General features: G+C 41.4%; 1 protein-coding gene and 4 non-coding genes across 7 annotated transcripts; 1 reads left to right on the plus strand and 4 right to left on the minus strand.

The window, feature by feature from the left end:
• The first annotated feature begins 4,751 nt into the window (after positions 1 to 4,751).
• Positions 4,752 to 7,632, plus strand: LOC111607671. 3 transcript variants are annotated; one of them, XM_023329860.1, is made up of 9 exons: positions 4,752 to 4,815; positions 4,945 to 5,101; positions 5,174 to 5,219; positions 5,308 to 5,414; positions 5,486 to 5,584; positions 5,805 to 5,986; positions 6,063 to 6,120; positions 6,611 to 6,673; positions 6,751 to 7,632. In XM_023329860.1, the coding sequence occupies exons 1-9, from the start codon at positions 4,781 to 4,783 to the stop codon at positions 7,078 to 7,080; spliced, it is 1,077 nt and encodes a 358-aa protein (XP_023185628.1). In that variant the 5' UTR covers positions 4,752 to 4,780; the 3' UTR covers positions 7,081 to 7,632. The 3 variants fall into 3 exon arrangements, with proteins under 3 accessions (XP_023185628.1, XP_023185630.1, XP_023185629.1); XM_023329862.1 differs by having other exon boundaries at positions 4,805 to 4,835; positions 4,942 to 5,101; XM_023329861.1 differs by having other exon boundaries at positions 4,805 to 4,835.
• Positions 7,633 to 13,799: 6,167 nt separating this feature from the next.
• trnac-gca lies at positions 13,800 to 13,871 on the minus strand. The gene has a single exon. It is a non-coding gene; the product is annotated as a tRNA-Cys (tRNA).
• A 463-nt stretch (positions 13,872 to 14,334) lies between these two features.
• trnac-gca lies at positions 14,335 to 14,406 on the minus strand. The gene has a single exon. It is a non-coding gene; the product is annotated as a tRNA-Cys (tRNA).
• A 251-nt stretch (positions 14,407 to 14,657) lies between these two features.
• trnac-gca lies at positions 14,658 to 14,729 on the minus strand. The gene has a single exon. It is a non-coding gene; the product is annotated as a tRNA-Cys (tRNA).
• Positions 14,730 to 14,980: 251 nt separating this feature from the next.
• trnac-gca lies at positions 14,981 to 15,052 on the minus strand. Its single transcript has one exon. It is a non-coding gene; the product is annotated as a tRNA-Cys (tRNA).
• Between the last annotated feature and the right edge of the window lie 200 nt (positions 15,053 to 15,252).

Below are 15,252 nucleotides of genomic sequence, written 5' to 3' on the forward strand. Positions count from 1 at the left end.
TTAATTAAGTAAAACAGTTCAAATTTAAACGTGAATAAGTTTGTTCACACGGTAAGTCGACAGAAGCACGACACACCACAATCCTCCAAGTACTTCCTGTCTTTTTCTTCTTCGTGGTTTCTGCCTGTGGCAACAACCGGTTGTTGATCATGCGGCTGCGATGCAACAAACGTGTTTCCATTGCAGTTTTATGAAATAAAAAAATTTTGAAAAACCACCTCATCCCAGCAGCAAAACCTTTTCGCAAAAAACAAGTTTTTTTTTAAATGTGCATATTTTTTATTAAGCAAATTAATTTTTGAAATGTCAAATTGAGCAATTATGCGGTCGATGGAAATGCAGATTCATACAAATCCGAGTTGTGCCAAACTCCACTTTCTTTGAAATGGGGAAAATGGTGGCGGCCCTTTAATTAGTATTTAATGACCTCTTCTAAGAAAACGTGCCATTCAAACGAGGCTTGGTAAATGCCTGCAGTAAAAAAAAAAAAAAATCAACTTGATCATATCTGCAGCCACACAAGCAAGATGGAAGTTTATTTTTGCCACTATGTTCAGTTGAGAGTAATAATAATTGTGGAAGAAAAAATAATTCCCAAAGGCTCCCAGTTTACTGCAGTAAAAATGTAATTTTGGGATAACCACATCTTCACAGCTGAATGCTAGGATTTTACCTGGAACTTTAATCAGATAAAACTATCGTCGATCCTTTTTGACGACAGTCGCGAAAAAGGATTAATATGTGGGAAAAGGAGCTTGCACATCAAAAAGGCCGAAATGTGTGAAAGATTTTCTACATCAGACAAAATGATCTGCGTCAAGAAGCTGAGAAAATGAAATTGTTAATTAGCTTTGATTGCGGTACGATTTGCAAGCTGTCACGTCAAAAACCATGTAAATGTTTTCCACTCCACTCTGCCAGAGCGGCACAAGCAGCGGTCTGTCCCACCACATACACTCCCTGACCCTTGTCAGCATGCTGGGAGCGCGCAATTTAAAAACAGAGGTATTTACGACTCAGCACTCTCCTCCAGAGTTCCTGGAGCTCCAGCGAACATGAGGGACGGCGGGGCGGTTTAAAGATAGCCGGGCGTTAGTGCAGCCGGCTCGCATTGGGGCTGAACACCTGCTTGTCTGTCTGTCTTCGGGAGTTAAAGCAAAAGGGAGATATTTTCTCAGGCCGCTTACTCAGCTTAAATGGAAACAAAACGCCTCACTGTGAAGAACGTAAAGCTAATTTGGTTTTACAGTGTTTAAGTTGCTGTAGGTGAATTGTTTGGTTTTCAGGGGTTTCCCCCAGAAAACCTGCTCAGCCCGGTGGTCGGGTTGGCGAGGCGGTCCACCGTGTTTTTGTATTAAAAGATGTTAAGTAGGCAGGAAATGTTAAAATATTACAAGGTAATTACATGTTACTGGGAAACGCCAGTGAAACGCTATCTAAACCCACGACTAGTCTTAAAAGCAACGAATCAAAAAATATAATTAAAATGAATATCAATTATTGAGATTATCGATGGTGCTAAAGGAGCTGGCAAGTTTACTTTGTAAAACTTCAAAGAACAGTATTCATAGTTGGCTGTTGTAATATTTTAGTAATCAAGTAATCCATTGATTATTCTTACGATTAATCGAGTAATTGGATAAAAAAAAAAATTTGACCATCCCTAACGGTTACTTTTTTTGTAGTTTTGAAAACTAAGCTGTAACAATAATAGCTCACTTTCTAAGTTAACCTGAAGAAAAGTTATACAAAGATCTGTAATTATATCCAATTTACTAATAAAGAGGCAGGCTCACAAATACGCTTATAAAAAAATGTCGATACTCCAGCTTTTAGTTTATGTGTTCATCTTCAGTGAGTTTAATAGATGAACTCTCACCTTGCCCCGTACCTGTCCAGCTTTGGGTTTGAGAGTACGGGAAATGAGTTGGGGGGCTTGGAGTGGTGGAGGTGGTGGTGGGGAGGGAAACAGGCGAGAGAAGAAACGCAAGATGGGAGAGGAGAGGAGGAAATGGACCAGGGGACAAACTAACACAAGTCCGGGGACCGGTAGACCAGGGGACCAACGTGAGAACGTCCATAAAGTTACAGTTACACTACAAGCATCAACTACTCAGCCGCCCGCCGTGTTCAGTCTATCCGCCCACCTGTATAAAAACTCCTTCAGCGCTCTTCCTGCCGTTTGCTCTGAACCAGCAGGAGAAAGGCTGCCGTACTCCAGGCATCGCGCCAGTCATTTTAAAGATGCCTACTGGTCCACCAAAAGCGATGAAAACCCGTGAATTATCATCAATCAATGAAATCCCCACGGGCCGAACTTGAAAATCGGACGTTATGCTGCTAACACTTAGCTTTCGTCAGCAACTCAGAGGCGGAAGCGAGAGCTCCGCGCAACGCAAATAATATCCCGGCTGGAAGACGGTGCACTAAATAATAAAACATAAATTAATGAAGCTTCAAGGCAGGTAAATTTTTCTTGAGGAATTTTAATAATCAAGGTACTCGAACCATTCGAGGAATCGCTCCAGCCCTAGTTGGATTGTTTTGTTACCACAGCAACAATCTGACGCTCTGAGTTTAGTCTCTGAGTTTGAGCTCTGTTTGTTCACTAAGATAAATCTCAGCACTCCCTCAACGCGCACCTCTGAATTCGGGACTACACGTTATTCCTGAGGTTCACATAGAGCTGCGCAACCAGAGCTATTGGGGCGGGGTTTAAACTCTTACATTGAGTTTTCCAAAGAAACATAATTCCTCAGTAAGTTGATGTAAATATCTATACAGGTCAGCCTGTCTGCAGTTTGAGTGAAAGGAGGCGCGCAATCCTGCTGAGGTAAAGTGAGGTAAAGCAGCGGCTTTAAATGCTTAAACTATAAACCTATCCTTTAGGAATAAATCTGTTCTGCTAGAGAAATACTCAGAGCAACAGAGACGCTTGCAATCCGGCTTAAAATAAATAAATAAATTAATTAATTAAGTGAAAGCGATTTTTTTTATTACTATTATTTTCCTAAAAACATAAACAAGCGACACTTAGCCTGGCAGGGGGGCTAATAAAGCATGGCGGGCTGCCAGGCTTGTACTATGAACCAGGCAGAGCATCAGGGATTGATTTCTCACGACGGCGGACAACAGAATGGACATCAGCGGAGCGCAGGAAGGAACGAAAAAGAAGAGCGTGATTGAGAAGTGATGAAGAAACTATCCGAGCTAACGGGTTGTTGCTTTTTTTAACTTCATATTGGACACGGAACAGAACCTGTCGCTGTGTTTACGGTGCTAAAAGTCAGTGATGCTTTGAAACTGGTTTCCGTGACAGGGAAAACGCAACAGAACGATTGAAAGAGCAAGAAAGCAGCGAAAGTCACAGAAAAGTAATGCGACTGCTCTGCTCGCTCGCACTCAATGCGGAGTTAAAATAAGAGAACCAGCTTTTGCCACCAGCTACCAGCGGCGGGAGGAACTCTCCTATTCATACAGCGAAGGGCCAAGTGTACAAATTAGCTCGAGTGTGTCCTGCCCTGACATACAGCTAAATCCAGTCGCCATTGAATAAACGTTTTGACTAGGTTTGGCTGTTAGAGGGGAAATGCACACCCTGACTATCTGAGCTTGGCAAGGAAACAAACCTGATAATTAGAGAGAAAGATTCAGCTGACAAAAATCTGAAAGAGGGAGGGAGACAGATAAAGATAGAAATGAAGAATAAATAAATACAGTACATAGAAGATGGATAGAGGACATTGTCAAGTTTTTCTTACTTAGTTCTTATTATTCTTCTATACATAACTGATATAAGTTATCAGTTATGTTCTATCTCCCCCTGTGTTTTCTTATTTTAAAAGAAAACAAAAACCAAACAACTCAGGAATTTAGAATCAAAAAACAAATTTAGTAACATCAACCAATCCTAAAATTTTCTAATTCCCCACGAATTCGGAAGCCATGTGTAAGCAATTTATTCTATGCAAGAGCATACTACCAAAAAAAAAAAAAAACGTTATTTATTAACCCAACTTGAACCAAGAATCTCATAACACAATTTGAAGAATGAGTTGATCAAAACCAGTAAAGATATCAGACTTATTCCCAAATATCCAATTTAGATCCACCCCAATTTCAGGTACTATATCCAATTAAAACAAATCACAATCGACATTTCTGACAAATACAAACTTCCGACAGACATTGCTGATTGATTTTTTTTGTGTGTACATTTTGCACATGCACAAAACAAATGATGTGTAAGAAAACAATGTATTTGATGCATTTACCGATTGTGTAGTCAAGGAGAAAAGTAAAATGTGTTGCTCACGAAATTATATTACTGATTTATTCTGAGATCATTTAAAGAAATACATTTAAATGACTGTCATATTTTATATGCGACAAAAGATTCAAATTTGACATACAATTTTATGTGTTTTCCTGCATAAAACCTAAAAGGTCTTGTCTAAAAATCCATTTTCAATATTGTAAGAACAACGGTTAAACAATCCTGAGAGTGTGACGGATTTTAATGATGTTCAAATCAACATATGGTCATATAAAGGGCCGTCTGTCTCTAGGCTTTATACAGGAGAAGACCTCAATGGATGATGGTGTATGCAGTTTTACCTTTGTAAAATACACACTTTCAATCACAGTACTGTTCCTGGCTCATTCTCGAAAGGTTTTTCTGTGCTCTGCCTCCATCTGGTGGTCAAAAAGAGAACAGCAGGCCGCTCTGAATCAGCTGAAAGCAATCATGAGGCGATAGCTGACTGACAAAAAGTCAGTCATGCTGCCATTTATGGTGGCTCGTGGAAGTTATCGGTAAGCAACTAGAGGAACCAGTAAGTTTGAAATGTGACGTTTTACCTTTGGTTTATGTCGCTGCATTTATCCAAAGTCTTGGAGCTTGAGTTGGGTGGTGGTGTTGTTTTTGTTCCTCCCCAAAAGCAGAAAAGAAATGGAAGAGTCACTCTTTGAAGTTGTGCCGTGCGGTGCAAATCACATCCCATCAGGTCGTCAGCTGCCCCGCACTCCTCCTCTGACGAGTGTAGAGAGACATTTGGATTTTGAGGATGTGGAACCTGTGATGCCAAACAGCAACGCAGAGGTGCATTGCTTGCTCTACACTACAGTCATGACTTCACCAGTCATGACTCATTCAAATCTTCTCTTTTCACAGGCAGGTGGAGCTGTTGAGGTGCTTGGTTGTAGCAGTCTTAAAATGGGTAACTTGACTCTTGGACGTGCCTCTTGGAATAAATGACATTAAGGTGACCTGTCTCCTCACCACTGCCTCTTTGTGTTTGAATTTAGAGAACCCTTATACCATGCTGAAGGGCATGAAGGGGTATCATCTCACTCCTGATGACCTAAACTTCATCAAGAAAAAGGCGGAGGATGAACATGTAAAAAAGCTTCAGGTAGTTTTGGTCTCTGGCAGAAGTCTGTTACAGGCGAACTGTCCTCTCTTGAAGAGTGAAACTGTCCACAGGAAGAATTGGCAGAGATTCAGGCCCTGCTGAAAATGGATGGGAAGATGTTGGAGCTTGCACTTGTGTCTAGGGCGACGACGCAGGTCACCCTCAGCCTGGTAAGGTTTTCCGGATTACAGTGTGCAACAGATTCTATAAGAATGTTGCTGAAATGTCCAAAAATTAGGCATTTAACACATTTCAAATGTGGCACTAACTTTTAAAATGCATCTACTTTGCCATAACTAGAATGTAAGCGTCAAGAGGGACAAGTTGGAGCTCTAACATAACCAGTCCTTGTCCACGTTGAAGAACAAATTCCCATGTTTTCCCCTTCAGATCCCGTCGAGTGACGATCTGGCCAACTGGGCCAAACTGGTCCTGAGAGAGACCTCACCTTCTGACTTCACACAGCTGGATACAAAGTCACTTCTGGATGCCATCAAAATGGAAGAAATCCAAAGATTAACTGACCAAAAAAAGAAGATGATTGCAATGATGGAGGCAACCGCTGCAGAAACGTAATGCCTTCAACAAAATGTCTCTTTAAATGTTTACAATGAGACTCGTGTTGAAAATGACCTGGTAATGTTTAAGGTGCAAGAAAGAAGCTGAAGAGAGAGGCCATCTTGAAATGCAAGTAGCCAATGAGGAGGTAAGAAATGCCTTTTAACTGAGTTGTTGCTCCCAAGAATACCTGCCAGTAGTAGAGGTTGACATGGTTAGCATTGACTATAGCGTACCTCTAAGGTACTCGTACACTTGTACAGATTAAAACGATGAGTGGCCGTTGTATTTTTACCTAGCAGATCTCATAGCGAAATTAAGATTACGGACATGTTGATCCTGAGACGCAGAACCTCCCTCAGTGGTATGACTGTTGGACGTCTGTTTGTGCAAAATTGATGCTGGACTCTGCATTGAAATTTACATGACTTGTACACCCGATATTCATCTAGAGGACAGCAACATGTTAAGAAAAACTGAATATAAATTCAATCTGATTTAAACTGAGGGTTTTATTGAATGATGGGAGCTGAGGTAAAAAAAAATATAAAAGGCTTAAAGTAATTGTTTTGCTTGTAACCTGATTCTGCAGAAAACTTTTCCATTAAGCTGCTGTAGTAAACCATTGTGACTTTCAGCTGAAGATTCGGGAGCTGATGAGAGAATTGACTGATCTGAAATCAGACCTCCTCCTGCAGGAAGTTAGTGCTCTTACATTACTTGTTTCTCAGTTGAGTTGTATTGCTGTAAAATGCTTATTCTGCATTTTCTTCTGTAGACAAACAAAGGTGAAGACCTGAAGGAGGATCCTGAAAAGCCACAAGCTGCGAGTGGTGAAGGAAGACATCAGCAGCACCAAAGGAAGGCTGTTAAATCGCGCGTTAATGAAATCGCATGTAAATCGAGACCAAAATCCGCCAACAATGAGAAGAGTGTCAAACTGGTTCAGTCGGTACCAGAAGTGTCACATCAGAAATCTGGAGCAGGGAAAGGAGACCCAGTGAAGCTGGTAAAGGGAAGAGAGAGAAGGGAACAGACGGCGCCACTGAAATCCCAGCATCCTGTGGCTGGACTGAGACGATCCAAACGCATCGCTAACAGAAGCTAAAGCTAGACCAGTTGTTTGAATTGGATGCTGCATTACCTCTTTATTGGGAGGAGAGTGAACTTTTTTTATATATGCATATTGAGTTTTTTTTTAAATTATTATTATTAGATAGCTTTTTACTTGTTTTTGTTCTCCAGTATCGTTAGGAATCAAGTTTGCTACTTCTGATTAGCTTGCCAAAAGCCCTCTGCTAACTCGGTGTTGTCTGTATTCTGTGGTGGAGTGACTTCAATTTTAATTTTCAATTTGTGTGCAACTTTGATTGGGACAGGAATATTAAAAAAATGAAGTTGTTGAAGTGGATTCACCTGTTAGCAGCCTCACAAATCTGAATTGACTTTGTCTGCTAGCAGTGCTTCTTCTAGGATATAATCTAAGGTTGATGTCCTTGGCGTAGAAAGGAAGTGATGCAATCGCTGGGTGGTGTGGATCTGTCAAACCGGCTCATATCTTCCTTGGCCAAGAATTTAATTGTATGATTTCTTGCATCTCTAGCCTATTTCTTGGGTTTTATTTTTGTTATTTTGTGTTTTTCCAACATATCTTTGTCCCCTTAACTCTGCTAAAGTCTAAATAAAAGCTCTGAAAGACTTTCTGGAATCTGTAGCATGAGTCTGTTAACACATTACATTAATGTCACACTGGCTAGAGGTACACGGTCTCAATCTGTCATCTATTTAGTTGAAAAAGGATAAAAGATGGCGTGATTTTCATTTATTCTATCAGGATGCTTCATTGTCTGAAGAGGTTTGGTGCAGCATATCCTGTTTGACAGCGTTCATTTAACCTATTGAAAGTGAACATCGTCATTTTATGACTGTTTCTGGAGGACAAACATGTCTCCAATTGGTCACCAGACGGTCAACAAATATCCGTGTGACCAAGTTATTTAGTTTCAGTCTATCTGTGCTTTCCTCAATCAGCCGTCTCCCTTGTGAAGTTTCTGTTCTGTTTTGCTTGGAAGTCTGAAGCAGGATGGTGTGCTCTCTCCGACCGCCAAAGAAAACCCAAGTAAGTGAGAACGAGACTCGAGGAGACGAAACCTGCGACGCATGCATGAGAAACCGCGCCAGCTCTGCTGTAGCCGGGCAGGGAACGCTGTAAGTGGCTCCAAGTCTCAGCGTGGAGGCAAAGTGTGAATCCCTCGACCGTGTTTGATGCCACTTGTAATGAAATTCCAAACTGGGTTTGGAACGGAGCCTCTAATGTGGTTCCCAACTTCTCTGCCTCGACTGTAAACATGGAGGGGGGAAAAATTCTTGGATTTAATCATTTTCTTGTCCTTCTGGATGTAAATGTTAAGACCTCTCACAAACCTACATGTACTGTTTTACGCAAAGCCATAGCAGCTGTTTACCTTTTAGCTGGTTTTGTTTTGAATTTCGAAAAATGGTGGCAGTCGAGTTGAGCATGGACTTGGTTACTTCACACCTAATTTGCTGGTTTCTTGCATGCTTGCAATTTGCTCAGTTTCTTAAAGAGAGCTACAGATGGGAGAGGAAATGGAACTGCTGTGTAAACAGTCTTTATCCTTTCAAAATAAGAGCACGCGCACTTGACAAGCGAAGTCAAATTTGTCGACGCTTGCAAAACGTTTTGACAGTTAACCAAGATTTGCTGTATTTTCCTCTGCTGATCATTGGTATCATTTCCTAAATGGAGCTGTCTGTTTCATAGAGATGCTCCAAATTAAAGACTTTGCATAGTAAACAATTTCAGACCAACATAAACACGACAGAGTGAAGCAGGAAAGTGTGTGTGAGCTCTGGAACCCTCACAGTTCCCCAAGTCAAAGCAGTTTCTTTATTCTTTTGGCCTGAGTTTCTGACAACTTGGTATTCTGGCTTCTGAAAAAGTGGATCAAACCTGGACAAACGGGGTGCAGACAGAACCACGCTGCTCAGGAAGTGCAGGCCGTGTGTGAAGACAAAAACTATCCGTTTCTTTCCTTTTCTGGCCTGGCTTCAGTCTTCTCATTACTCTGTCACTGCTTTGACTGGCCCGGTTCTTTTCCTCTGAATGTTTTTTTTGGGGGGGGTAACATGCACCGCTGAGGTCAGCCTGATGTGAGATGGGTCATTTGAGAATGTGACTAGAATCTACACGACACCCTACTGGAGGTTGCCCAGTTCAGATCAGTAAACATCTGAGTGGATATTAGAGGTGAAATGTGAATATAAACACGATTTGCAAGAAAAAAAAACCTACATAATTCTGCTTCTTTTCAGATAAACTGAAGTTACATTCGGATGAAAGCCAGGTATATTCTATGTTTAATATGGTTGTTTATTCGTTAATTTGATGCAGCAGACTCTTTAAATCCTGTACAAAATTTTTTGTGCCAAGAAAATTTTCAATCGGGCGTGCCGTGGTGGCGTAGGGGTTAGCGCGACCCACATTTGGAGGCCTCAAGTCCTCGACGCGGCTGTCGCGGGTTCGACTCCCGGACCCGGCGACATTTACCGCATGTCTTCCCCCCTCTCCCTCCCCCTTTCCTGTCAGCCTACTTCATGAAAAGGGACACTAGAGCCCACAAAAAGACCCCCTGGAGGGGTTACAAAAAAAAAAAAAAAAAAAAAAAATTTCAATCATTCATATCTAAGCCAAATTGTCTGCGCCAGTACAACTGAAGGAAGCCGCTGTTAGTTGACTCTGCTTCTAAGAGGAATGTCTTTTTCAGCTTTTCCTACTTCTGGCTGCCTTCAGATTGCTGTTTTTGGACCTAAACAGATGTCAATGAACACGTTTTTCTCAATTGTCAAGAAACTTGCGCGTTGGTGTTCAGCGTTGCGCCCGGTGGCTGGCGCGAGAGGCCGCCTTTGCGTCACGTCTGAGTGTGGGTTTCATTAACTCTGCAATCAGCAGAATCTGGGCTCGGCTTTCTCCTTCTGTTGCACGCAAATTGCACAAATGAGCCTGTTTACAGGCTCACGTGTAGACGTGAAACAGCTCTTTGTGGCTCCACTTGACACACATGCAGGGAGCTGTTCAGCGTTTTACTGTCAAATTCAAACGAAGTCCTGTTTCTGTTTTTTATCACTTCTCAAAAATACTTGAAAGAATGTTAAAAAATGTTGAAGGAGTCGTTCAGAGGATGGGGCCAAAATACCTGTGGTTTGGTTCTATTAATAGTCAAAATAAAGTATATGTCCCATAAAGGACGTGGTGGTAACATATCACCACCCACTGTTGAGACCTACATGACTTGGTGGAAGAACAAGAATCTATCAGTCATGTGTGTAAATATGTTAATTTGTCTGGATGGTTCAAAGGCTGCAGAGAAAGGCTTTTTCTTTCTTTTTTTTTAACATATAGTGTTTCACACATTTAGTTGCATTGATTACAGCATCGCAGAGCTGCTTTTTTTTCTCTCTTTGGACCAAACTGAACCCATTTTCACTGAAATTAGGAGGATCCCAGGAAAGAAAAGGCAGAACATGAGGCTGAAGGGTTTCAGACTGCATATAAAGAGCCAACATGTCTGTACATTTACACAAAACTCAGCGAGGCACAACCTTTTTTTTTATTATTTTGGGTCAGAGTAGGAATAACAGTTTTAACAATTGTACAGCTAGTATTTCTTCAGTTCCCTGGGTGGGAGATTTTTACTGTTAAGTCCAAAGTCAACGGTGTATTTGCTCCACTAATATGTTCAGAAATTCCTTATTTATGAACTCTTTCAAAGAACAGGAGTGCTGAAGTGTTTGATCATGAAAAGCCCTGATCACGTTGTTGTAGATAAGCGACCTAGCACTTACAAGGTCAACCCTGACAAAAAATAATAAGGGCACATGTATTTTGCCAGAACTGATTTGTAGAAAATGTTGCTGTTACCTTTTCAGGCCCTGGCAACCTGTGGCATTCAGATTTATGTGTTTATTATTTTTTTATGATTGCAGTTATGTTGAGAGCAAGCTGAATATTCTGGCAGCATGTATGAGCTGAGAACTTAGACGCTGAGGAAAAGCGAAAAGAGTAAACAGTAGTTTACGTCAAATGTGAAATTGGGCTCAGACAGTGGTTTTGTGGAAATACAGGAAGAAAAATACAACATGGTGCATCTATTGATTTAGACTTTGGGAAAACCTTCCCTGTGTTTTCAAAAATAGCTCTTCCTACTTTCTCCAGGGTGATCTGAGATCAGATTTGGAAGTTCAGACATTTTATATATTAAAAGCCTGCTGCCTTCCTATGCACTTCTGTTCGATTCTGATTTCTCTTCACTTCTCTGACTGGACTTTCTTCCACTGAGTTGGGTTTCAACCAGGCCAGCCATGGTGGAAGAGTAAAGTGTGACCCATCTATGGAGGCTTTAGTCCTTGATGCGGCTGTCAGGTTTGAGTCCTGGCCCAATGGACTTTAGTGCATATCTTCCATTTCTCTCAAACATACTTTCCTGTTGGCCTGTCGAATAAAGGTCACCAGATCTGACAAAAAGAATTTCAACTGGGCTAATCAGAGAAAAAAAGACACAAGCTATGAATGATGACAATTTTCCGTGACTATTTTGGTCATGCTAGAAAGTATTGAGATAGCATTAACAGAAGTCTTGTTTGGCTCAACACTTCTCCTCATAGACGGGGGATGGTTGTTTATTGAACAGGCAAGTTTTGGTACTTTTCAGATCATCCAACTGGCACACTACATATATCACAACTAAGAGTTAGCAATCAGGTAAAAATTAAGACTTCTACAGAGTTAATGCCTCAAAAAAGCAATCTTTTCTCAAAAGCAAAGAGTAACTAAGAGCGACTCTGAATTGCTTGAAAAGATGATAGTTGTACCAGTTAACACTGGTAGACGACTAAGATCCTTAACCCAGACAGGCATTATTTAGTAGACAGCTTTACTAAGACCACATCAAATACACTGCCTGGCCAAAAAAAAAGTCGCCACCAAAAAATGGTCGCACTCTCTAATATTTTGTTGGACCGCCTTTAGCTTTGATTACAGCCCGCATTCGTTGTGGTATTGTTTCAATAAGCTTCTGCAGTGTCACAAGATTTATTTCCATCCAGTGTTGCATTAATCTTTCACCAAGATCCTGTATTGATGATGGGAGAGTCTGACCACCGTGCAAAGCCTTCTCCAGCACATCCCAAAGATTCTCAATGGGGTTAAGGTCTGGACTCTGTGGTGGCCAATCCATGTGTGAAAAAGATGTCTCATGCTCCCTGAAACACTCTTTCACAATGTGAGCCCCATGAATCCTGGCATTGTCATCTTGGAATATGCCCGATCCATTTGGGAAGACAAAATCCATTGATGGAATAACCTGGTCATCCAGTATATTCAGGTAGTCAGCTGACCTCATTCTTTGGGCACACAATGTTGCTGAACCTAGACCTGACCAACTGCAGCAACCCCAGATCATCGCACTGCCCCCACAGGCTTGTACAGTAGGCACTAGGCATGATGGGTGCATCACTTCACCTGCCTCTCTTCTTACCCTGATGCGCCCATCACTCTGGAACAGGGTAAATCTGGACTCATCAGACCACATGACCCTCTTCCATTCCTCCAGAGTCCAATCTTTATGCTCCCTAGCAAACTGAAGCCTTTTTTTCTGGTTAGCCTTACTGATTAGAGGTTTTCTTACGGCTACACAGCTGTTCAATCCCAACCCCTTGAGTTCCCTTCGCATTGTGCGTGTGGAAATGCTTTTGTGTTCACAATTAAACATACTCCTGAGTTCTGCTGTTGTTTTTCTTCGATTTGATTTGACCAAACGTTTAAGTAATCGCCGATCACGATCATTCAGGATTTTTTTCCGACCACATTTCTTCCTGGAAGACGATGGTTCCCCACCATCCTTCCAGTTTTTAATGATGCGTTGGACAGTTCTTAACCCAATTCTAGTAGTTTCTGCAATCTCCTTAGATGTTTTCTCTGCTTGATGCATGCCAATGATTTGACCCTTCTTAAACAGACTAATGTCTTTTCCACGACCACAGGATGTGTCTTTTGCCATGGTTGTTTAAGAAATGAGGAGTTACTCATTGCATCAGCTGGGGTTAAATAACTTGTTGCCAGCTGAAAGATAATCGCCTATGCAGTACTTATCCAATAGGAGGCTTGTACCTATTTGCTTAGTTAAATCCAGGTGGCGACTTTTTTTTTGGCCAGGCAGTGTATCTTGCTATTGCGAAACCAGTGGACATCAGTAGATGAACCAGAAACCTCTTGATCTACAGTCAAATGCTCCATCACTTAGCTAAACCTCTTACATTGTGCTACTTTTATATTCCTTAGAATCTTTGGACAGAACTTAGTTTCAGCACATACAAAAGGATGATTTAGGTGCCTGTTCATCAATGGGTTTAGAAATTCAAAGGCCTACAGCTGAGCACACAAAGACATATTGCACAGGATAGCATTAGCATAGGGTCACCATCTGTTGTCAATGGTCAATTTTATCCAGATTGAAAATCTTCATATTGATAAACCAGAGGGCGTCTGGAGTTTAACCGGAGACCTCTTGATCTGCAGTCAAATGCTCTACCACTGAGCTATACCCCTTCACACAGAACTCAGTCTCAACATGTACATATTACAAATGATTTAATTCCCTGTTCATCAATATGGTTGAAACTCTGAGCACATGAGGTGTGTTATACCCATACTGCCCAGGATTGTGTTAGGGAATCAATATTTGATCCGCTGTTGTTGTCAAAGACCATCTTCACCCAGACCAAACCAACAACCCAGTGACCCAACACAGGGGGCATCCGGAGTTGAACCAGAGACCTCTTGATCTGCAGTCAAATGCTCTACCACTGAGCTATACCCCCTCACTGTCCATGAACTTTACATTCCCTATCATTTTCACACAGAACTTATTCTCAGAATGTAGATGAAAACAATTTAGTTACCTGTTCATCAATGGGGTTAAAATTTGAAAGCCCTGCAGTTGAGCACATGATGTATATTTGGCTTATGGATCCTTGTTGCCCAAGATTGCTTTATTGTTTCTTTGTTTTTATAGAGCAGGGGTCTCAAACTCCAGTCCTCGAGGGCCGCAGTCCTGCAGTTCTTAGATGTCCCACAGGTACAAAACACTGGAATGAAATGGATTAATTGCCTCCTCCTTGTGTAGATCAGTTCTCCGAGCCTTGCTACTGACCTAATTATTCTATTCAGGTGTGGTGCAGCAGAGGCACATGTAAAAGTTGCAGCACTGGAGTTTGAGGCCACTGTATAGACTATTGTTCTCACAGAAAGGTTGCTTACAGATCAAACATGATCCTAAAAAGCAGGGGGCATCCGGAGTTGAACCAAAGACCTCTTGATCTGCAGTCAAATGCTCTACCACTGAGCTATACCCCCTCACGTTGCATGAATGTTACATGCCTTAGCATTTTCACACAGAACTTAGTCTCAGCCTGTAGATGAAAACGATTTAGTTGCCCAGTGGGTCAATGTGTTCAAAACTTGAGAGTGTACAGTTGCGCACATGATGTATATTTGGCATACGGATCCTTGTTGGCTAAGATGGCTTTTGTGTTTCTCTGATTTTATAGACTATTGTTCTCACATGCAGGTTTCTTCCAGATCCAACAAGATCCTAAAGAGAAATCAGGGAGCATCTGGAATTGAACCAGAGACCTCTTGATCTGCAGTCAAATGCTCTACCACTGAGCTATACCCCCTCACTGTCCATGAAATTTACATTCCCTATCATTTTCACACAAAACTTATTCTCAGCATGTAGATAAAAACAATTTAGTTGCCTGTTGATCAATGGGGTTAAATTTCGAAAGCCCTGCAGTTGAGCACATGATGTATATTTGGCTTATGGATCCTTGTTGCCCAAGATGGCTTTTGTGTTTCTCTGATTTTATAGACTATTGTTCTCACATGCAGGTTTCTTCCAGATCCAACAAGATCCTAAAGAGAAATCAGGGAGCATCTGGAATTGAACCAGAGACCTCTTGATCTGCAGTCAAATGCTCTACCACTGAGCTATACCCCCTCACTGTCCATGAAATTTACATTCCCTATCATTTTCACAGAACTTATTCTCAGCATATATATTATTACATGCAATCTAATTCCCTGTTTATCAATTTGTTGAAAACTTTAAATGCCTCCAGCTGAGCACATGAGGTGTGTTTTACCCATACTGCCCAGGAGGGTGTTTGGGAATCAATATTTGATCTGCTGTTGTTGTCA

Source organism: Xiphophorus maculatus, chromosome 24 (genome assembly GCF_002775205.1).
Source record: "Xiphophorus maculatus strain JP 163 A chromosome 24, X_maculatus-5.0-male, whole genome shotgun sequence".
Classification (NCBI taxonomy): Eukaryota; Metazoa; Chordata; class Actinopteri; order Cyprinodontiformes; family Poeciliidae; genus Xiphophorus; species Xiphophorus maculatus.

Coding starts and splice junctions, on each gene's coding strand:
- LOC111607671 (XM_023329860.1), top strand. CDS start 4,781: ATGCTGCCATTTATGGTGGCTCGTGGAAGTTATCG. Junction 5,987..6,062: donor GAGGCAACCGCTGCAGAAAC/GTAATGCCTTCA, acceptor GTAATGTTTAAG/GTGCAAGAAAGAAGCTGAAG. Junction 6,121..6,610: donor TGCAAGTAGCCAATGAGGAG/GTAAGAAATGCC, acceptor TGTGACTTTCAG/CTGAAGATTCGGGAGCTGAT.